Below are 23,785 nucleotides of genomic sequence, written 5' to 3'. Positions count from 1 at the left end.
CTAATAAACTAGGGGGATCAGGAAAGACTTCTTGTAGAAGGTAGCACTTGAGGGAAGGCACTCTAGGCAGGAGTGACAGCCTGAGCAAAGGTACAGAGGTGGGAGATGGGATGGTGAGATCAGGGAACAACGAGGATGATTTTGGCAGGATCATAGAGTGTGTGAAGAAGGGGAGCAACATTAGAGCTGGGGATTGGAGGGTAGAGGACAACAGAGGGTTGAACATGGTCAAGGTTGCAAAGGGAGGAAAATGAGGCAGGAATGATAGACTGGGAGAGGGGAAGGGGGATGATAGGAAGTTGTGGTCAGAAGAATGGCTGCATCCTGGAGGAAGGGCATTTACTATCTCTAGGTGACGGGGAGAGTTGGTGAACCTCGAGGGTAGGCCTCAGAGGACTTGAGGGGAGGGGCTATCTTTCCCGGCTATAAGAGCAGGTGTGGGAGTATAGAGGAAGACAGAGCCATTGCTGACCTTAAGGAAAAGGTGAATGGCTGAGGGGCTGATGATGGCCGACTTCACACGGATATAGATGGCCAGTCAGCAGAGGGAGGGCCTGGAAGTGGAATGATCAGCAAGGAGTCAGCCTACTTGTGGCCCAGGATGTCCAGGGTCATCAAGTCCTGGAGGAGTGGCATGGGATGGAGGGTCTTGCAGGGTTGGATGGCAGGGACTGGGGGGAGCTTTCCTTAAGTTCAGGAAGTTGACAGAGACAAAGGGAAGTTGGTTAATAGTAGAATGGCCATTTCAGAAGACACAACGAAAGAGGAGGGAAGAATAGAAAGGGGCTGAAGTGGATGGAGATGAAAGAGTTTTCACATAGGTAGTCTAGAACTGAATGACAGAGATGAGCTAGTCAGAGAACCAGTTTACTGGGGCTTCCCCACTATGTAGGGAAGGTGCCATTATTAATCCTATTTTACAGTTGGGGAAACTGAGGCAGGCAGTGAAGTGACTTGCAGGGTCACACAACTAGTAAGTGTCTGAGGCCGCACTGAACAAGGCTGACTTCAGGCCCAACGCTCTGTGTACTGTGACAGCACCAGTATGTTTCTCAGACACCAGGGGAAAAGGGAGATAGGGCCACTCCATTGTGCTGCGGAATCTGTGCTTTTCTCAGGTTTGGGGCTTCTGGGCCTAGCAGTAGCTTCAGCCTTCCAAATCCTTCCTTGGGTAAAGACCTGAGGCTGCAATGCTGTTGCAGTGACTCCTAGAAAAACATCCACAAAGTCTGGCCAGAAGCTAAGCTGGTCATCTCTTTATCCTTGGGTCTAAGACTGAGCTGAGAGGATACCTTAATGCTACAGAAATTGTGTCAGAACCTATCTATCTGCAAACTTGGTAGAGTACATCTGCTTTTCTCCGTCGCCTCATCTCCACTGACAGTCATCACTCCTTGCCCAGATCACTAGAATGCGTTCCAAATGTGTACCCCTCCCTCCAATTCATCTTTTGCACAGCACTAAGCTGCTCAAACCCTCCCAAGGCTCCCTGGTGCCTGAAGAATAAACTCCTTAGCTTGACATGCCAGCCTTCCACAAGCTGGCCCCAACTTACCTTTCCACCATTACTTCATGACCGCCCTTCACATACTACAATTGATCTAAACTTGTCCAATCCCCTTATATTCCCTTGCATCTATGCATCCCCCCACTCCCCAAATCAGGAAGCTCCGCGTAATGAAATCTTTCCCTCTCTTTTCAGGTCAGCTCAGACACCACTTACTATCTGAAGCCTTTCTACATCACTCCCTCCTCCCATTTTCCTAGAGCCTTTGGATCATCCCATTCTACTGTATATGTTACCCATGTTGTTTGGGTCTTACCTCTCCACTCCTCATTACATGGCAAGTTCGTTAGCATCACGAGGTTTAAAACTACAAAGACCCTTGGAGATCATCGTGTCCAGTGTCCTCATTTTGCAGCTGAGGAAATAAAGGTTAAATGACTTGCCTAAGGTCACACAGGTAGTTAAGTAGCAGAGCTAAGGTCCTCGGACCCCAAATCTGGTGCTTGTCTCACTAAAATCCACTTGTGGGCAAGGAGAAGGCCCACCAGTTAAAGGAGCGCACCTGAATTCTGTTGGGAGCCACTGACAGAAGATCCAGCCAGGGTTGTGGGCCAACAATGAATCCATAGCTGGGGTCCATCTTCCTAAAGCCCAGGTTGAATGATGTCAAACTACCCCCCACATTTAACAAATTCCAGCAACTCCCATCACCTCTAGGATTGAATATAAAATCTTATTCGTCATTCCAAGTCCTCTGAAACCCAGCCCCTTCCTCTCTTTGCATGCTCTCTGTGCTCCGTTTCCCACCTGCACAATTTCCATTGGCCACCCCCAAGCCTGGAGCTCTCATTTCTGCCAGTCACAGGCTGGGCCCTCTCCCTGTTGATTGCCTCCAATTCATCTCGTCTAACTCACTAGTACATAGCTGTTTGCAATGTTGACTCCTCCTGGGGGCCCCTTGCGGGTAGGGACTGTCTTCTTTCTTTGTCCCCAGTGCTTAGCACAATGCCTGGCGCACAGTAGGTGGTGAATTGATGCTGACTGACTTAACAGGTATGAAGTGAGAGTGCCCCACCACATCAGGAGAAAGTGAGGAAGGCCTCGAGTATGTATCGGGTGGAATCTTTGTAGCAAATGTATGGGAAGTCATAAATGAACAAGAGATGCAAAAGAATTTACCTAGTGGCCTTCTGTGCCCTTAGGTGGCAGGCTCTGTAGGTGAGTCCTAACGCACCTTTTATTACATGTTTAAGGGAAATGTTCCAGCTGGAGATATCTGAGGTAGTGGGAGGCACAGACAAGAGCAGAGTACAAGAGCAGCATCATGAGCAGGCTGGGACACCTCCAAACTAACTCCAAGAAAAACCTAGAAGCCTTGGGGTTAATCCATTCTAGGGCAGAGCCGCTAGTTCAGCTTGGAGGCATGGTTGCTCGCTCAGATCAGAGGGATCTTTGGGAGCAGTTCCTGGATCCAAGCTGATCAGCTATATTAGGGGGAGGGAAGGTCACAAGCAGGGAGGTGGGAGCTACAGCACATAAAAGAGTTAGACAGGAGGGAGTTCTGGAGATGGAGCAAGACAAGAGTGAGGGGGCACACCAGGAAAAAGAAGGGACGTGGCTTGGGAATGGACAGCAGAGCGTCTGAGGCAGGCTGTTCTTCTGAAAGCAGGCACATCTATTAAACAGGGCCTACCCCAAGGCTTTTCCAGGCCAGGAGAATCTCCAAGGCAAAGCTCGTGTTCCACGTGCACAGCCTTCAAGAACCTGGGATCACCTTTATACTACCATGGAGATGGGGGAGAGGGAACAAACATTTCGATAGCTTATTATCATGGTACATAAATGTTATCTCATTAGTCCTCATAACAACCCTGGGAGATAGGTGCTGTTATTATCCCCATTTTGCAGTTGAAAAAACGGATGCATGCAAGGGTTAAGTGACTTGCACAGGGTCATACAGCTAGTAGGGAACCGAGGCTGCATTTGAACTTAGGGCTTCCTGACTCCAAACCCAGTGCTGTATGCACCATGGCACCCCCTGGTGACCTCTATAGCCCTGAGGCATTACAGAAGAACTTGTGTCCCTGAAGAAACTTCTTGATATACTGTCTTAACCATTCTGATTTCAAGCACTGATAACAGAGTCAATAAAATACATGGGCTGTTCAGCATCTTGAAAAGAAATCACAAAAATCAACTCATTTATCGCAGTTTATTTTCTCCCTTCCACCATGATAATATGGTACCCAAATTTGGTTTTCACCGGGGGGTCTGTGTACACGGGCTTGTCCAGGCCACTGACAGGCAAGGCGAAGGCCGCTTCTTGGAATGGGCCTACCATGGACCCTCTTGTCATCCAGCCCAAATCTCCCTGAAAAAAAGAAAAAGAGATCCATTGGACACAATTATCTTCCTCAAAGAAAAATCTGAGACCTTCATAAAGGCTCTGCAAAGATTTGGGTCACAAGACAAAGGGGAAGTTCCTGATTAAGCCCTGCAGCAGCATCCACTCAGTGGGTCCCTGAGAGTGGCCACAATTCAAACAAAGCTCCAGACGGAGAGAGGAGACTGGCATCTTTAAAGCCAGTTTTCACCTTCCCCTCAGTGGGCATTATGTTTGAGGGGACAACCCAAAGAGGATGGTTACATCCACGGAGGTTCCCGCCCATATCTGCAGGGGGCCCTGCCCACTTCCAGTTCTTTTTGGCTGAGGCCCTGAACTAGACACATATTCTGTCACTGGATGATGTGTGCATTGGCATACTGCAGCCGGAGGAATGAGAAAAAGATTGAGTGTTAGGGTTAGGATTAGGACTGAGGCACAGTGCCAGTTGGTAAGAGATAGGTACCCCCTGCCGGGCTTTATCTTCACTGTACTGAGAGGCAACTTCATTGAATCTCACTCCAGACTTCAGTTTTTCCATAGCCTCCATGATTCTGCCATGCTTTTCACACAGAATATGTCGGACCTACAAGACAAAAAGGAAACCCACGGTACTTTCCATTACCCCAAACCCTTTATTACAGTATAAGAATCAATTGTGTTATCCTGACTCATGAGGTGGTAACTGAAAAAAGGGCTGTCAGTACCTTTCACAGCTATGGGCAACACGTGAATTCTTAACCCGGAGACCTGCCTCCTTGAGGCCACAAGGCCTCTATGTCTTCAAGTGCAGCCCTTTGATGGATTTGTTCTGTGAAGTTTGGATTCAATCTTAACCTCTCTCTTAAGCAAATGAGGCACAGAGATGATCACAGAAAGCAAAACAGAACATTTTGATTACATAAAACTGTCAGGCTTTTTGTAAAAATGAAAATGCATCAAGGGAAGAAAATCTTTGTGCTGAGTATCTGGGATAAGGGTTTGGTATCCAAGATAGACAGACACTTAACAGAAATATATAAACCCCCAAGTCATCCCCCAAGAGCAAAGAGGCTAAAGGACTAAACAGCCCAATTAACAGCACATATATGAAACAACCTCAAACCCTAAAAACTGGCCAAGATGACAAAAGATGGGAATGTGAATGCTTGCTGACTTGACTATGCATTGGTAAAGTCACCCTCCAGACCACGGGCCTCAGGATTATCTTCTGGTTTTGTATCAATTACTGCATGCTTTCTAGCACCAGGGTTATCTCAAAACCAATTCCTGGAGATCCATAGTTGTTTTGCACAGTTGAATTTTTTCCCCCCAGCATTTTTTGCTCCTGTAACACCACTGCTTCAACTTTACTAATTATTATGAATCAACAGATATACTTAACTGTTTTTTGTCATTTTAATCAGACTAAGTGATTCGCGGGAGGTGTGGCTTCCCAAGAATCAAAGGAGGAGGGGGATTGTCAAATTGAAAACTGAGTTTAATTCTATTTTTAAGGCTTAGTCGGATTGGCATAGGCTTTAATGGGTAAATCCAAACTCCTTCACCACTTCACTTTTCCCAGACATTCTAGAAACTTGCCTAAAGCCAAGCTAAGGCAAGCCTTATTATCATCAATATATGATATTATATAATCGTTCTATTGTGAATGGAAATCAACACCCTTGTATTGTCTAAGTTTGTACCTCACCACTTGTTACCCACTTATCCCAAACTCAATTTCCTTTGTAACTTGACCCACTGCTCACTTAAGTCAAATTCAAGTTTATTCAATCAAAGCCATGGCAGACTATACCCTCTGCCAGGGAGCCTTGGGCTCGTGACTCAAATCCCTATCTTGGCTGTGGTTAAGGGGGTTTTAGAAGAGGAGGGCCAAATAATGTCACCTCAATTTTGACTATAGTGCAGTCAGCCAATCAGAAGGTTCATCTATGCTGCTCTCCTAACTAACATTCATTGGTGACTGCTTGGTTCATGCTGGGGGCCAGGGAAGAGGATGGTTCTTTGGGAGAGAAAAGGGAGAGAATACTTCAGGAAATGTAGGTGATATAAAAACGAAAGATATTGATAAAAAATGTTTTTAAAGGCAAGAAAAATGACCTATTGAGTCAGGCTAGAGTCTCAAAGTGCTGTGGTGGGAGGATGCTGGCAGCAGATTGAAGAGAACAGGCATTTCTGTGGCACCCATCATAAGCCAGGCACTTAATAAACATGATCTCCTTTGATCCTGGGAACAATCCTACAAGGTTGGCGTTACCATTATCCCCATTTTACAGTTGAAAAAACTGAGACAGAGATGAAATGACTTGTTCAGGGTCACACAGCTAGGAAGTGTCTGAGATTAGATTTGAACTCAGGTCTTCCTGATTGCAGGCCTGATCTTCTGTACACTGTGGCATCCCCAGCTGCCTCTTAATTCCAACACGGACATTTCTAGGAAAGTCTAGAAAAGGAAGAGGCTTTGCTTACATCACTGAGTTTAGAGGGTGGAGAAAGACCCTAGTCTTCTTCTAACTGTTTCCCGTAACAGGCCCTGGATGAGCTCAGCCTCTTGACATTCTCCCATTTTCCCCTTTGGTCTGTTGAATCACTCCACTTTTTTGCCCACCAGGTGGCACATCCAGGGGAGAGTCTGTAAACTTTGTCAAAGGGAACCCTTGCTAGGCTTCACTGACTGTCATTTTCCTAAAACAGCACATTCATGTCCTGAAGAACGTTCAGAAAACCAAGTCATCTCCCCTTGAGGTTTGGCTCGGTACATACACTCAGTTCATTTCCCCACTGTCTTGTTTCTATGGATGCCTTCTGTTTTTCCAGTCACATTCACCTCCAAACTCTCCCCTCCCTTTCCCTGCTGGGAGCCATCCCTTCTAATAAATAAGACAGAGAGAGGGAGGAAAAGCAGGTCAGCAAAACTAAGCACGATTTGATTCAGGACAAGGCATGCCAGACAGGCCCATTTCTTTCTTTCCATCTGCATTTCTGTGCTGGCTTTGCCTACTGCTTTTTGAGTTCTGCTGCCCTCACTTACAAAGAACAAGCCGATCTCTAAAGCCCAGACCCTCCCACACGGCCCTTTGCAGAGGCGGGACATGTGTACTACATGGTCCACGTTTTCTGACTTTTTTGCCTGCAGGGCTTCTGGTGATTGTTCTAGACGCTGACGTTGTAGACATTGTGCAGAACGTCTTCTTGGCTCTGCATCAGTTCATGGACAGCTTTCCTTCCATCCTTCTATTTATGACACACATCATTTCTTTACAGTGCAGCAACATTCCAATACCTTGATAACATCCCCCAATTGATGTTTTCAATTCTTTGATGTCACAAAAAGTGCTGCTATAAACATTTCATGTATATGGGTTTTTTTGACTGACCACACTGAAATTGGCAAGGGGGATCTGATTCATTTTCTTAGCATGATTCTAGATTTCCTTCCAGAATGGCTGGACCATTTCACAGCTCCATCAACAGTGCATATTAGTGTACCTGTCGTCATGACTAAAAGTACTATATTTGAAATGCCTGTTAATAATGTATAGGGTTTTCTTAAGCCCTAATAAAACACTTCAGAAGACAAAGATGAGATCATTATAACTCACCTTTACTGCATTTCCACCACCTTTGGGACCCTGAGCCTTCTTATCTGCACTGTCACTCCCGGAAGCTGCTCCCCCTTTACCAAAGAGAAAAATGACATTTATTTAGGTCACGCTGTGCCATGTCCTGCCCCCACCCCCCACCTTATGAACGTCTGCAAACATCAAAACCAGAAAGCAAAGATTGGCAGGGGTGTCACTGTCTGGGTAGCTTTTGATGAGCTCTTTATCTTTGCTACAATTTGGGGGTGAGTGATAGTATGTACTCAGAAGTGACAGTGATAGAAAACTAAAAAGCACTGATCCCATCTTTTAAAAGTAGGCTTTCTTTTCCTGAAATCGGAACTGTCCTAGAAAATCAGCATTGCCATGTCTCTACCCTATCTGCTTCTTCCTATTTTCCAACTCTAAACAAAACAGATCGATTTCATTAATACAATGCACAGAGTTAGGTCAATACGTGCATTTTCTCTTATGGGACAGAAAATGCATAGCTCAACAGTGTAGAGAGGTACTTTCTGAAGTAACAGTTCCAGAGGGTGCCACTATCAAGAAGTAAGAGGACCAGATAGAAGAGGCCAGAACAACCAAAGAGTTTGAGGTCAGCAGTTTCTGGAAGGCAAATGGTTAGTCAGGAAGATTCTCTTTTTCTCTACCAAATAAGGAGAACTAGTATTTTCATAGCACTTTCAGGTTTCCAAAGTGTTTTAACAAATATAATCTCATTTGATCCTCACAACTAACCCTGGCAGGCAGGTGCTCTCATTACTGCCCCCCTACTCACCAGGCCCAAGTTCCTGACTCCACTGCCTTCCTGCACCACCTACCGGCCTCAACAAAAGAGTCATCCCCGTAATGTAGTGTCTTCACAACTTTAATATTAGATGTAAGATTCATTAAAAAAAAACCCCAATGTTTTATTGATGCCTCATTTTTTACATCATAGCCATTTCTGGATATCCTCTTTGGATACTCACACACTCAAACTCACACCCAGAAGATGAACCTTTTTTTTGAAAAAAGAAAGAGCTGCACAAAATCAACCACCCCAGAGACTGTGATTATCACTGTATGCAACTTTTTATCCACAGTCCCAGGACATCTCCAAGTAAATGAAAACAGGAATTCTTTTTAAAAATTCCTTTGAAGTCATGGAAGGAGGGGTCAATTTTAATACACCAAGTTAACATGAGTATTTGACACTGAAATTTTGAGAACTAAAATTTGCTTAGGTACATTTTTCTGTCAAAATCAATGTGTAGTTTAAAAAGATGAACATGAAATTTTGCATATTTCTACTGTAAAGCAATAACTACCCTTAAATACTAATAATTAAATAAACCTACAAAATGATGTATAAAATCTTACATGAAATTCTCAGTGTTTAACAAAGTGGAATCTGCTGAATTATTAGATACCAATGTTCATTCCTACTTTCCACCAGGGTGTATTTGTACTTTTTCCAAGTCAATCTCTAAGTCTAACCTTTGTTTGCTTTAAGATATACAGATATAATATATATAATATTTAAATGTGTGTATGTGTATGCATAGCTGCAGTTACTGTATATACAGTTTTGGTTCTGCTTCACCCCCCCCCCCCCCCCCCCAGCAATACCTTCCTATTTGCCTGAAATTTTCAGATTTGTACTTTTCATGGAACTCTAGCATTCCATTAAATGACAAAATTCATTTAATCATCTTCCTATTACTGGATGTGCATTACTGCCAGTTGTTTTCAACAGGTAGGATCATCTTTGCAGAGACAAGTCCCACCCACCTTCCTTTTCATTATATTTTAGGCTAAAGTCCTGACAACAGCATCACTGGATAAATAGGAATCAATTTCATGATTCTTCTTACACATGGCCACACTTTCCTCCAAAAAGCTCCCACAAAGTCTGCAGTCTGACCAATGGTGTATTAGAGTTTGAAAATTCTTTTTAGTACTAGAATTTCCTATGTTTTGTTGGATCATGTTTTCATTTCAGTATATCTGGACCAACTGTGTTTCCCGTATATAGGATGTTGTTTGAACCTGTTTTGGTTTTTTTTTAAACCCTTTCTGTGACTCGGTTTCATTTTAATGTTTGGTACGCTTACATTTAGTTGTTTTTTTTCCCAATCAGGACTAAAAAGGAACTAATGGATGCTTGTTTTCTAATTCTGGTTATTCTGAAGTTAATTCAAATTTTATGACATCCTACATCCACTTCATTCCCTGGGCAGAAAGGTCTTTAAGGGATTGTGCTGTCCCCATCTCATCCCCTTTTCCTGTTTCCCTCAAATAACTCAATATTCCAAGAGTTCGAACCTTTAAAATGAAAGCAGATTTATCCTGGATGACTTCCGTCTAACCCCCATACGCTATCTCGAAGTTACTGAAGATGGTGTGCACCCGGCGTCCACCTCTGACACCTGCAGTCTGACCCTACAGCCGAGTCATTTTTGCTGAACAGAGAGGGGTAGTGCGGGGAGCTCCCCAGCTAAAATGACAGACTGGGGGTGTAGCGCTGGAGGATCCCCCCCATGAAGTGACAGGCTCAAGGGTGAAGAATGCGGGGAGCCCCTCCATGAAATAGGCTGGGGGGGGGGGCAGAGAGAGCGCGGAACAACCCCCCTTAAGTGACAGACTGAGGAAATGGAGGGAGCTGGGAATCTCTCCTCTCCCCCCGCACCCCTCCCCCTGCCCGCGAAATAATAAGTGTGGAGCTGGGGGTGGGGGAAGGGAAGGCGCGGAGGGAGAACGAGAGCGTGAAAAAAGGAAGGAAGGTGCAGGGACGCAAGTCTAAGGCCTATGAGGCCTTTGAATTTGGTCTTGGAGACACGTGGAGAGGAGACACAGGAAGCCTCAGCTCCAAGACCCCTCGGAACGTCTTACCTTTCCCTCCTTTGCTGGAGCCGCTCTTCCCTTTAGGCGCCATCTTTCCGTTTTGCTGCCACCGCCTCCGTACGTACTTCCGGCTATCCGATTGGCGAATGCGGTTGGAATTCCTCCAGGGGTGTCCAATGATATGCCCGAAGAGCGCAATCACCATTTGGCGGTCACCCAAGCTGTACGGCAATCAGGCAGTGGTTGAATCAGCCACGGAGGCCGGGTCCTTCGATACTCTGACCAATGAAATAGAAGCTGGGAGGGATAGGGCGGGTGGCTAGTGAGACCGGTAGGGGCGGGAAAAATCAGGTCACGGCTTCTATGCCCCGCCTTCCTGGAGTTTCCCTTCCGGGGCGTGAGAACGTAGCTATGCGGGAAGTGGGGCGGCTCAATCCCAACTTGCCCCGCCCCTCCTCGCCAGGCAGAAGTTGCGATATATTGATTGGTCGGGTCTGAGACATAGCTAGTGTGCTCTGAGGGTAGATTGAACGAGATCTTATTTTACTTTTCACTTTTTAAAGTTTTCTTTTTTTCTCGATGTTTAATATGTAAATGTGTCTTGCATGACTTGCCATATATAATCGATATCATATTGTTTGCCTTCTTAAGGAGGGAGGAAGGGAGAGAATTTTGAACTAAATTTTTTTTGATGAATACTAAAAAAATAAAAATAAAAATTAAATTAATTATTGGGTCTTAGAGCTGGAAGGGGACTTAGAGAGCATCGAGTCCAAACCCATCTGTTTACGGAAGAGAAAACTGAGGCAGCGGGAGGGGGGGGGAGGAAGGTGACGAGCGTCGGAGGCGGGATTTGAACCAGGCGTCTGGGACCCCATGCCCTCCTCCCCTTTTCTTCCTCCTCGCACTGTATCACTCAATTCCATTTAACCAGCCTGATTAGGCACCAAGGTCGAGTACCTGTATGGAGAGCTTTATAGATGAGTGGGATAGGTTTAGTGAAGACTTCTCAGATTGTAGTTCTTCTCCCAGGGGTGAGGTAAGACTGAGAGGCTCAAGGTTACAGTATTTTTAGAGTGGAATAATTCCATATAAGGATATAAAACTGTGTAGTGTATTAGGGTCTCAATGATTGGATGAAACTTACATAATTCCTCGATGTCTTCATTTCAAAAGGGATTGGTTACATTTCCCGTCTAGAATGTAAGATCATATTCTCAGCCAACGAGGATAACGGTGGGTGGAGGGAGGTGGGTCTTGCGTTAGGGTCTATAAATATCACTGCTTCTTCTTTGTCTTCGGCTTTCCTACTCCTGGTGAGCTGCTGCAGGATTGTCCCGCTTCTCTTCTCCAGAATCCAATAAATAAACTTTCTATCATCACTTTGAGAGACTTCTGAGTAATGAATCAAGTAGGGATCTGAACCGTCCCACACACAGACATTATTTCCTTTGGGTCTTACCAAGGGAGGCACAATTTTTCATTGATAAGAATTATGTTTCCCATTTTACTGATGAGGAAACAGGTTCGAAGACACACCAAGTCACTTCCCCATGGTCACATTCTAGTGTTAGGGACCTTATTCAAAACCTTGCTTATTGGACCTTGACTTCTGGGTTCAAAGTAATACCAATTTATAATATTAACTTATTTGTGAAATCTTACAGGGAAGAATGTATGTAGAGATAAATAAACATACAATAAGTTCAGGTAAGGGCAAAGGAGAGACTCAGATAAAGGTGTGTAGGGGGATTGGAAGGGGCAGAGAGAGGGATCCAGGAGGAGAAAGTGCCTAAACCTTAAAAAGAGAGACAAATGTAGGAAGGATGTGCATTGTGGGTATCAGTGGATCTCAGTCTTTCCAGGCACACTGTCATCCTAAGCTGTCACAACAGGTGAGGGTTCCATAGAATTCCTCTTCATTTTGGACCCAAGCTTGCCATGAACTCAGTTAACTTCATTAACCCTCATTACCTTCAAGAATGGTCAGCTTCTGGAGGGCCTCAACTGAGGCAAACTTAATATGCAACAGCAAAACTTCAGATCCAACACCAGACTGGAATTCAGGACAGTGATTATTTATTTATTTTCGCAAAAGATGCCTTAATAGCTGTTGATTCATTAAGTACCACTAGTTCTTGTGATGGGAGGGGCTGGGGGGGATTTCCCTCTCCTCTAAGGAAAATGGAAACCTCTCTACCACTTAGGAGACTCTCTTGCAGAATTTCTGGGGCCCAAAATAAATTTCATCAGCTTTGTTCGACTTTAGTTTATTTTTCTATTTTAGAAATAAATTTTCTACTTGAATGACTCAGTCTAATTTTCATCCCCTTCATTTTTCATTCTTTTCCTTATCATACGTATCTTATGCCTCATCAGACACATCTCAAAGTGAACAACCATTCACTCTTCCAGTTTAGAAACTGGTCCAGAATTTTTCTTTGGTTTGAAAACTTTTATATTTTGTTCTATTTTCCAATAACTAACATTAATTTTCTCTCCCTCCCACTTCCCTTTACAACCATGTCTCATTGGACATCTTGAGTCTGTCACCTCTCTGTCTGGAAGTAGCTAGCAGAGCTCATCATCATTGCTCTGAAATACTATCGATCAGAACACTGAATTATTTTAGAGTTGTTAGCCTTTGTGGTCATTGTGTACAACTGTTTTCCCAGTTCTGTTCACTTCACTCTGCCTCAGTTCATATGACTTCTGAAGTTTCTCTGAAACCATCTCCTTCATCACTTCTTGTTGCAAAATGATATTTCATTACATTCATATACCAGATTTTACTCACCAATTGATGGGCACTTCTAAGTTTCAGTTTTTTTTGTCTACTACATAAAGAGTTGCTATATTTTTGTACACCTGAGTCCTTTTCCACTTCCTTTGATCTCCTCAAGGTTCAGGCCTAGTAGTGGTATTGTATGTCTACAAAGTACCCCTCTAAACTGTCATTCAAATCTCTTTATTGTACAAGGGCCTCTGTGGGCCCAATAGCTGTCCCATAGCATCATGCCATGCACCTTATCTCTTCACAACAATTCAATTCCTTAAAAATCAATTGGACAAATTAACTGTGTCCTCTGTGTAAGGATCTAAAATTGATTAAAAATATTAAATATTAAAAATATTTCCCCTTGGAGGCTTTGGCAGACATGGAAAGAAGGAGGATGAGACATGTGAAAAGAGAATATCACTTTTACTATCAGCCAGAGGAAACATGATTAGACAATTTATAGTGTAAAATTGATCAGGAAACACAAATGATTTACATTCACTACCACGTGGTTGATATAAGTTTGGAATGACGAGTACAGTGAGCACGATGCATGCCTAATATCTGATGGACTTAGAGGCTGAAAAGCAAAGGGAGCAAAATGAAATTCGACCTCAAAGTATGGTAGGAAAGGTGAGTATTACCGAGAATTTGGAGGTGGCCACTGGCACAACTCAGTCAAAGAGCATGGAAGATCCTTGAGGGCAGGGATTATTTCCTTTGGGGCTTTGTAGTCCAGGGTCTAGCCTGGTGCCTGACCCATAGCAAGGACTTACATGTTTACTGAATGGTGGAACTGAAACCAAGGTTGCTATTGAATGTGACCATTTGAAAATTGCTTTAACTAAGGCAGAAAGTTACAATCAAATACACTCTTGCCTTTTGCTCCCAAGGGTTAAGCCTCCAAATGAAGACAAGAAAGAAAAGACTTTCCCTGCCAAACAAGCTGACACCATTAAAAGGAGAGTCACCACATGAGTTTAGAAAGTTGTTTGTCCTCAGTTTCCTCATCTGTGAGACAGAGTTCCCATTCAGCTCTCTGATCTTTGGCATTATAAACAGATGTTTTCTTCTCCTAGGCTGGAGTACTTTTGATGTAGCAACACACAGCCAACATACTTGATGGGTACAATTGACAATTTGCCACCTGATCACAGGGTAACCCATCAGATGGCATGTATCTGTGTGGTCCCATCTGCTTGCCTTAATATCGGAAGTAATACTGACTATCTGGGCTTTGGGGCAGTTGATAGATGGCTTAGGACATAGCCATGACAATGACTAAAGTGACAGTCAAAGGTGGAGCCAGCGTCCTAGACATATGGGGTTGGAGGGGACCCAATCATCTGCCCTATTCAAGAATTTCCAAAATGACATTTCTGACAGATGTTCCCATAGCCTCTGGTCGAACCTGTCCAGAAGCTAAGAGGTCACTACTTCAGGAAGTCTTTCTTTCTACTATGCAAAGTCACAACCTGCTTCTAAGTCACTTTTAATCACCACTTCTCATTCTGCATCTCCTCCTGCCTCTACAGGACCGCCCTTCTGAAGCATGATGGCAATGTCCATATTCCATTGGACAAGAAACACTGTTTCTCTAGGCTCAAGTGCCCAAGTTGCTCCAACTGGTTCTCATGTGATGGTTCCAGAGCTGTAACTAGCAATTTTGACACCCAGAACCATTCATGGAGGAATAGGAGCAAAGATAGCAGCAAAGCACTGCATTAGGGCAGGGCTGGCTCAAGGAGGAAAAAGCTTGCTTGGAATACAGTTGTTGAGAGGAAGTATGCCATCGAATAGCTTCCTATCTTACCTGCTAATTCTGATGAAGAGATGCTAAATTCATTTTTTTCTACACTTCAGATCAACAGTCTCCAAATTTCCATTCCCTAGGACAAGGACCTAGTTGCCCTGCCCTAGTTATGCTTCTCCATGATTTACAGTCACAGTCAGGAGAGGGAGGTGCAAAGGTCTGAGGGAGCTATCAGTTGGCTGGCACCAGAGTGATGTGGAAAGAAAGTTTCTACGGCAAATCAAGAATTAATTTCATTTATGCACACAAAGAAAAATCTAGCTAAAACAGCCTTCCTGTCTTGGGCATCTGGAAATAATCTCAACCCATTTGGAGTGCAATGAAGCTTAAGTCTGCAGGCTGCAAGCACCTTAAGACTTAGACTCTGAAGAAGGACTATTGGGAGTCATCTGAATTCTCCCTTTTCTGCTCTCAGCTGTATCAGTGTTCCACTTCCGTTCTCACCCTTATCCAGTCCTCAGTCTAGCAGAGAAATGGGCTCCTGCCCAGAAAAGCTGCTTAACTACAGGATTCCCTTATATTCACCCTGGAGCACCCTCTTCATGCAGTGAATCAGCTACAAGCCCAGTAGTCTAATGAATAAAGCATTACATCACTCTTGGAAGTCATTCAGCAGCATCGTGCTCATATTTTGTAAATGGTATTTACAAGAATCTTTGATCAGGAGTTCATAACTTTTAACCTTGGCTTTTAGTGTCTCATGTATGCCATGGGTGTCAATGAGCACTCTATTGGTATCCTCACAATGGCCACAGAACATGAGGAAGGCCCCTAGCATATTAAGAGGACCTCTTATAAGTGAACTTAATGGGAGGACATGGATAAGCATTACACAGGATGGGCAGACTTGGAGGGGTAGTGATCTACAGTGTTGGAGGGAGGACCCACAGCAGTGGGGTCATTGATCCATTGGAGGAATGGACCCTGTATGTGATAAAGGCCTCTCCTGAAGCCTCATGGTGATTTGCAGATGCCTTTGGGTTCTTGAAGGCAGTACTGATGGGGCCCAAACTCTGGGAGGGTCAAACAAATTGGAAAAGGCTCTAATCTGGGCCTGAGTATGGGCTACGTGTCCACTGTAGATGGCCAACATAGCTAAACGTGGAGAGATTCAGCAGCAAAAACTGACTGGAGGTGGAGGAGGGAAATGGAGTTTTTTTGGTCTCAGCAACTCACAAAAGATCACCTGGGTCTAATGAGGCACAGAGAGGTTGCCATGTGCACTGCACTTACACTGATCATCTCATGATCACTTTGATCATGCCGGGCCCCAGGAAGCTTTTGTCTGCTTGGAATTTATCACAAGCTCCCTGATCACTATTGGCACCATTGACCTTGTTCCTCAAAAATAAAATAAGATAGAAATCACACACACATGCATACACACATGCACATACATGCACATAAACATATAAACACATGCACATACATGCATGCGCACGTGTGCACACACACACACTCTTTGGCAAACCCTTCTGTCTTGTTGATTTTGGTGTTCAAATAAACACACGTTTGGCCAAACTTTTGCCAAGATTATCCTCGTCTCTGAGACAAAATCCCTTTCCCAATAGCATCTTACCACATACAGGCAAAGGTAGGGAGGAGGCTGGCGTTTGGGGGTGGGCTTCTTTACCCATCAACTTGAAGGCAATGTGAAAGGAAGAAATAAATGCAAGGACTGCTGATGACAGCTCCGAAGGATGTGGGGAAAGAAGAGCTTGGTGCATCTGTTGGGCTGGGGAAGTTCCAAGTACAATGGACAGACACCCCCAAGAGACATGGATGGCAATGGGACAATTCCATCTTCCCTGGCTGGGACATTCACAAACTTTTTAAATGCTCCTGTCATCCAAATCCAATGGAGAATAATCTTTCCACATTAATGACATAATATTAACAGTGACACTTGCTCCCTGGATTTTGGGTACCACTGTTGGGAATTCCTGGATAGATATGATATTGACCAGTAGAGGGGGTCACCTTAGTGATCCTTCCTCCAGGGCAGGTTTTGATAAAGAGGAAGGGGGAGACCATGAGGGTACTGAGCATCTTGGGAAAGGGGAGAAAGTTGAGGGGAAAACCAGGCAAACAGGACACTGGGCCTTTCCTAGATTCCAGCTACTTTGACTTAGCTTGTGCCTGGAGAAAAGCAGGTTCACTAAATATATGGTGAATCCAATGGAACTTCCTAAGATTCAAAGAATCTTGGATATCAAGCTGGCCAAGACCAGAGAGGCCCGTCTAGTCCAATGCCCTCATCGGATAGAGGAGAAGTTAAGTGTCAGAGGCTGACCCTGTGACTCCTGAGCTAGGCCTCCCTTCCCTACACCATAGTGTTGGGCCCTGGCCAATAGAATGGAAACTCCATGAGGTCAGGACCTTTATTTTTACTTTTGTCTATCTCCAGTACCTAGCACAGTGCATTGCACATAGTAGGAACATAGTAAATCTTTATCAAATTGACTTGCATTTATCTCTCCTGTTGGGATAGCTGACCACCTGGACCATTGCTCTTAATGAATCAAATAACATTTCCTGATAAGACTGAGGGTTCACTAACACAGAAACACAGACATGTACTGGGAGTGAGGACCAGAAGCTCTTGCTGCCCAGAGATGCTTGATCCATCACTGAGGGTTAAAATGGGGGACACACCTGGCTCCTAGAATGGCCAGAGGAAGGAACTTAAGTCCAGAGAAGGGACAGGCATAGACCTGGGATTGAAGACAAGTCTCCACATGCCAAACCCACGGTTCTTTGCACTGCACCACCTGCCTCTCAATGCCATTGAGAATCCTACCTAGTTGTGAAAACTTGAGCACATCCAACAGCAGAAGGAAATGGGAGGGCAAGTGCCCCCCCCCCCCATTGACTGTGAGCAAGTCTATTCATTGACTACTTAATTTAGAAGGAGGGGGGTGACACAAATAGGCTTAGAACAATGAGTATGATCATATCAACACTGGTTTAGCACACAAGTTTGTACATGTATTTCCACAATGTAATACAAGGCCATAAACAGTTGAGTACACATAAACGCTTCCCTGAACGTGTTGACGCTCAAAACTTGTGTCCAAACCACAGGAAAAAAGCCTTTGGGGCAGGAGTAATATGGTATGTGAGCAGAGCAGCAATGAAGACAGTCAGTTGAGCAGGGTTGAAGGTGGGCATGGTGGTCAGTGCAGTGCATGTTCATCCATGAGTGGAGTAGGAATCGAACCTCAGCACCACCTGGGCCTCAAGAGAAGGGTGACATGGTAGCAGTCTCCTGAGGACAGTGACCTGGCCATGTACAATTTTCAGGAACAGCAGTTGCCATGGGGAGGAAGCATGGTCCAATCCCTCCCCTGATGTGGGCACACCAGGGTCACCCTATACTAGTTCTGGTTCTTTGCATGAGCAGAAAACCTCAGTTTAGGCCCCAGCTCTACCACTAATTAGCTGCTATGCCTATTTGATCCTCTCTGGTTTCCTCCTCTATGAAATGGGGAGGAGGGTGATCCTACTTGCACTAACCTACTTCCTAGAGGTGCTATGATGATCTAATGAGATCATGGATGCAAGCCCCGATGCCCCCTCCCCCAAAATGGGAGGTGTCGCAATGACTGTTCCCGATAATGAAAGAGGGTGTGGGCTCAGAGCTAACTCAACCCCTTCATTTCCCAGAGAAGAGGATGCTCGGGAGGGAAAGGCCTGGCATTTGAAGCTCAGGATGTTGGATGAAATGTTGGATCTGAGGATATTGGAGAGTTTAAATCACACCAGCACAAACTGGGGCAAGGACATAGGTAGTCACACAGTTTGAGCTTGGGGCTGGAGAAAGAGGGAAGCCATTGGAGGTTTGCCAAGTCCACAGCCAGTTTTCTCCAATTACTAATGGCTGAACAAGCCTCGCTGGAAAGAGACTTGGGGGGAGGGGAGAGTCATCTGCTCAGTTGGCTAAGACGTCCTAGGGGTATTTCATACTGAACCCACCCTCGCCAAGCCACGAGTGTCTGTGCCGGGTGCCAGCCGTGTGTATGGTGCCAGCTGTGTGTTGGGTGCCAGCTGTGTGTACGGTGCCAGCCCTCCGTCTTCCACAATTGGTTCTGCTCCCTCCCCCTTATCTGGAGTGAAGGTAGGCAGGCCTGGCATCTCCCTAGAACAGGGGGGAGAGGGGCAGTGAGGGCTTTTATGGGGTAGGAGTCTTGGCTTTGCTTGGTGGCAGGTGAGGTCCCAGGGGTGGGATCCCATCAGACAAGTGCCTGTTCATCTGCCACGGAACAGCAGGGAGGGTGCGACTCCTAGGAAGTCATTTAGGGCTTGTAGCACTTTTGTTGAACAATTTTCCTTGGGGAAGGGAATACACTCTCACTCTAGATTCTTGTCCACCTGATGCTTCTTTACCTTCCCTTGCTACATGCCTAACCACCCTGTCCCCATTGGTCATCACCAACCAGAACCACATCTGGTCATGACTAAGGCAAGGCAGCTGGGGCTCTGTGCTGGCATGCCAGACTCTCCAGGGTGCTGACACATTTGTAGCCCCTTAGCAGTGTGGAAACAATGGAGCATAATCCCTAATTAGTCAAAAATACTTGACTAAAATAGGAATGCTCCCTTTAGATTGGTGCTGTGTTGTTTTAATATCACTCTCTCTAATTTTTTTTCCCCAAGCAACATCTCCTTTGTCTTTTTCAAAAAATCTCACAATAGAAACTGGATTGTGTTGGACAAGTTGAATGGATTTCTTATCCTCATTTAGAACAGTGTCCTTTCACCTCCTTCCTTCCACCTCTGTTCTTTTAATCTTGTGTACATGAAAGTGGCTGCAGCATTAGCAGGGACTTCGTGCATGCTCATGCTCACTGATTTCAGCACAGATCCTCACTGTCCCTTGCTATCACTGGGGACGAACATTTGAAATGATACAGAACCATTCTAGAGAGGTGCTTTGAATGAACCAATGATTGCCACTTTGGACAAGCTCGGTACTTTCAAAGTAACCCAAATGGAACTGACCCTATTCGGCTGTCTTAGCCAAAACCAAAATATAGAGACTTGTTTGAACTGATCACCCTGATCTCCGTATATAAAAACAATCCAAAAAAGATAGGACATTGAAGGAATGAATAACAATATCCACATTTTGCATTATTGAACCTACCAACTCTATCAGGGAGAATTCATATGGTGGCCAAAAAGTCCTTCTGGCATCTCCACACTAAAGAGGGGAGCCCCACCACCTACCGCTCATGGCCAGGCTAGAAGGCTTCATCCGTGTAGCCTCACGCCAAATTAGCTGCATGACAAAGAAACAAGCCTAGTGGGAGAAGAGCTAACCCAGGCCATCCATGAATTTCCAACATGGTGCCTGTGCCCTTGGTCAAAAGACAGAAGAAACACTACGGGGACCATCAGTGGTCAATAATGACAGAACTGTAAGAATCAAACCTTAAATGTTGGAAATTCATTGAAATTCTTGATAGTTTGAGCTCAAGATGAAGAAGACTGGAGATGGTCCCCCCAGAGCCCAGATAGTTCAGATTGTGAGTTAATGTTATGTCACCATCAAGGTATTGTTGGTCATTTTTATCTTTTTCATGGTTGCCTTTTGGAAGGCTTTCCCCGCTTCCCATCCCCAAAGCCGTCATAGAGGTGCTTAAGTACCAGGCATGTTGGTGCTGTCTTGGTCCCTGGCAAACTCCGTGACAACTCTGCGAGCCAGGGGATTGGTAGTCTTGAGTAGCTCTGCTGCTGATGGCCTCGAGCCCAGGCTACTCTTACTCCCTTTCTTTTGGAGCAGAGCCTTGAAGTCTTCATTTCTGCTGGTGATTCTATTGCTGCTGCCATAAAGACCTGTGGCAGCTGCCTCACTGTTTGGCGAGCCAGCGGGGTTCTTGGCTGTCGAATGGGAAGTCAATCTGCTGCTGGCAAAGGCCTCACCAGGCTCTTTCCAGCCAAGCAGCTTCCTTTTAGACCTAAAGAATAGAAGTAGGATTGGTGAGGAGGCACTGACCAGGCAGCTATTGAGGGCATTCTTGCTGTTGCCCATGTATAGGATTCCTGCTTCCACCTCTCTACCATTCTGCAATGCTTGACCTCATGATCAACAGACCTCCTAGAATTCTGGGCAGCCTACAGGGTACCTTCTCCATGAGGCTCCTCTTGCTCCCTCCCCTCCCCAGTTACCTCCAGATATTCTGTCTATCCTTATCTGTGGACATGCTATATCCACCCCTCCAATTCCCTGAGGACAACAACTGTGTCAATTTTTTTGTCTCTGTGCACTTAGCACAGTATAAAATCCCATCCATGATGGAAACTCAGAAAATACTTGTTAAATTGAATTGCGCCTCTGATTCACTTATATGGAGGGTTCTGTCAATACCACCCCCGTGGAAAGATAACTCATCTGCAGCAGCCTTGGTGACTTGACCTTGTGTTTCTGCCCTACAAGTAGATAGACAGTAAATAGAAGGAGTCAACAATCCTGCCTCCATCAATGGGCATACACTGTAGAGAGGATGATTGAGTCCTTTGGGAGCCAAGTGTTAAATGCAAATTCTACAACGTAAGTCTTGGTTGATTGCTTTGTTGATTATTTAGACTTAAGAAAGGGATGGAAAAAATGTTAATAATGCAGTCTCAATATAAAAAGTATATGGGGCATACATTTTTAGGAAAGCCAATTGTTAAACATTTAGCAGGATACTTCTGGCAGGTGGACAGGGCCCTGTTCATGCTGGGCAAAGGCAAGGACAAGGCTGGCTCCTGGCGTGTTATATTGATTACCTTTGACAGATGACCCAGGCTCTCTTTGTTGTGATGAGGTGGGTGGGCAGCCAAGCAAACGTGGCCAGGGCTTCAGAGTGGCTGCTCAGGACCTTTGAGCTGATTATAGTTCAGACTCTACACTTTATAGGAAGAGGGGACTGAAGTCTGGGGGGCCAGGGGTGGGGTGGGGTGAGGGTGGGTGACTTGCCTAGTCTGCAGCAGATCCTCCCTGCAAATTTGGTGCATGTTACAGTACTATTAACACTCTTTGAGCTCCTGGGTAGATTTTTTTTTCAGAAAATGTTGTGGATTGCTGCTGAGTGTGTCTGACTACAGACACAGGTAATCTGATTGTAGTTCACATTTCTAGAGTGCTTTAAGGTTGGCAAAGCCCTTATTACATTATTATCTTATATCATACTGTCTAACGTTATCTTCTAATTATCTCACTTTGACCCTTATAACAACTCTGTGATGTAGGTAATAGTATTATCCTCATTTTACAGATGAGTACACTGAGGCTTGTAGGTGTCTAAGGCAGGATTTGAGGCCAGGGTTTCCTGATTCCAGGTCTAGTGCTCTGTCCAGACCACACCATCAATCTCATAGATGCATGAGAATAAGTGGGGGTCAACGTACAGGAGTCACTCAAGGCCATAAAGGAGGTGCCACACCACCCCCACCAGGTCAGTCTGCCAGTCTGGCATCTGAAATGTGAGGCACCGTTTACTGAGTGCATGAGCTTGTCTTATTTGCCCTGTCTTTCTCTTTTTTCTTATCCCTGCTCAGCTGTTGATAGAGATAAATGGGGTCCCAAGACTGGGCAGGAGGAGAAGGAGGTATTGGGAAGCAGGAATGATGTATATTTCTGAGGTTCCTCTAATGTAGTTGAAATTGACCAGTTTGATGGTGCTGGTTTAACCTCAGACACCAGGCAAGACATATGTGGGGGAGGCCCTGGCTGCCCTACAGAGTAGGGATACCCCCTAAATATCCTCAGCTTTCCTTAAGAATTCATACATCTGTCATCTCTACCTTTCTTGTTTATCTCCAGGAACTTATCACCACTGTTTTCTGTTTCCTTTTTTTAAATAATATTTTATCCCTCCCCCCAATTACACTGAAAAACAATTTTTACTGTTTACTTTTTTTAAAGTTTTGAGCACCAAATTCTATCCTTCCCCCCCTCCCCTTCCCGCTAACTGAGACAATAAGCAATCTGATATAGGTTATACATGTGCAATTATGTACAACACTTCCACATTAGTCATGTTGTAGAAGAAAACTCAAACAAAAAATGGAAGAAGGAAAGAAAGTGAAAAATAGTCTGCTTCAGCCTGTATTCAGATGCCATTATTTTTTTCTCTGAAAGTGTTTTCAGTGATCGTGCCCAGGATGATGTTGGCCTTTTTGGGCCCTAGCATCACTTTGGGCCAATAGGTACAGTTGACAATGACTCCAAGATGCCTTTCCGGGGTTTCAACCAAGAGCTCACTGCCTATTGTCTCAAAAATATAAGGGAGAAAAAAAAATATAAGAGAGGAGGTGATATCTCCTCCATCTCAATGTAATCAATGCAAGGGCACTATATAGTTTTAGAGGTATAAAAGATAAGATATCCTGGGATCTCTTTCCAAGGTGTGAAGTTCTCTCATTGGATCAAGAAAGGAAGAGCTGATTGGCTAATCAAACAAATCAACTTGCCTCTGGGGCCTTTAAATAGTTGGAAGAAATTCAGCAGTGGGTCAGTTCAGCCTTGGTGTTCAGGAGCTGAGGGAGGATTCCTTCTCAGCTGCCTTGTTCCACCTCTGAACCTGGAGACTTCCACTGCTCACTCATGGCTCAACTTTCTCCAGCCATTTAAAACTCCAGAGAGACAGAAAAAGCACATTTGGTTAGCCAATCTGCTGGTCCCTTCTTGACCCAATCACAGAGGCTCAGGTCTCATAAAGAGATCCCAGGGTACATAAACCTTCGTGCTGATACATTTCAGACTTCATCATGCCCTTACACGGTTACATTAATTGAGGTGGGTGGGTATAGAAACACCTCTCCCTCCACCCCTACTTATCTTGGGTCCTTGGTCCCAACTGTATTTTCTGATGATTGCCCTACA

The 23,785-nt window shown here is 44.8% G+C and overlaps 2 protein-coding genes across 5 annotated transcripts in view; both read right to left on the bottom strand.

Annotated features, from left to right (window-relative positions):
* Nucleotides 1-3,705: 3,705 nt before the first annotated feature.
* On the bottom strand, nucleotides 3,706-10,672 carry PIN4 (peptidylprolyl cis/trans isomerase, NIMA-interacting 4). Its single transcript, XM_072626318.1, has 4 exons — nucleotides 10,370-10,672; nucleotides 7,493-7,566; nucleotides 4,357-4,476; nucleotides 3,706-3,878 (listed from the first exon to the last, which is right to left on the bottom strand). The coding sequence occupies exons 1-4, from the start codon at nucleotides 10,524-10,526 to the stop codon at nucleotides 3,720-3,722; spliced, it is 510 nt and encodes a 169-aa protein (XP_072482419.1). The 5' UTR covers nucleotides 10,527-10,672; the 3' UTR covers nucleotides 3,706-3,719.
* Nucleotides 10,673-13,504: 2,832 nt separating this feature from the next.
* The window catches only part of NHSL2 (NHS like 2), a 187,293-nt gene continuing 177,012 nt past the window's right edge, over nucleotides 13,505-23,785 (bottom strand). For all 4 annotated transcript variants that reach the window (XM_072626314.1, XM_072626313.1, XM_072626315.1 and 1 more), the window contains one exon: nucleotides 13,505-20,873. In XM_072626314.1, the coding sequence (XP_072482415.1) occupies nucleotides 20,555-20,873 (319 nt within the window). In that variant the 3' untranslated portion in view covers nucleotides 13,505-20,554. The remainder of the gene's footprint in view (nucleotides 20,874-23,785) is intronic.

The sequence above is a fragment of the Notamacropus eugenii genome, chromosome X (assembly GCF_028372415.1).
Source record: "Notamacropus eugenii isolate mMacEug1 chromosome X, mMacEug1.pri_v2, whole genome shotgun sequence".
NCBI classification, from domain to species: Eukaryota; Metazoa; Chordata; class Mammalia; order Diprotodontia; family Macropodidae; genus Notamacropus; species Notamacropus eugenii.
Note: the sequence above shows the minus strand (reverse complement) of the source record. Positions and strands in the feature narration are given on the sequence as shown.

What these genes read in the sequence shown, in the direction of transcription:
- PIN4 (XM_072626318.1), bottom strand. Translation starts at nt 10,526, where the DNA reads ATGGTGATTGCGCTCTTCGGGCATATCATTGGACACCCCTGGAGGAAT. An exon ending in CTCCAGCAAAGGAGGGAAAG is followed by an intron (nt 7,567 to 10,369) that starts GTAAGACGTTCC and finishes TCTTTGGTAAAG; the next exon opens with GGGGAGCAGCTTCCGGGAGT. An exon ending in GTGGTGGAAATGCAGTAAAG is followed by an intron (nt 4,477 to 7,492) that starts GTGAGTTATAAT and finishes TTTGTCTTGTAG; the next exon opens with GTCCGACATATTCTGTGTGA.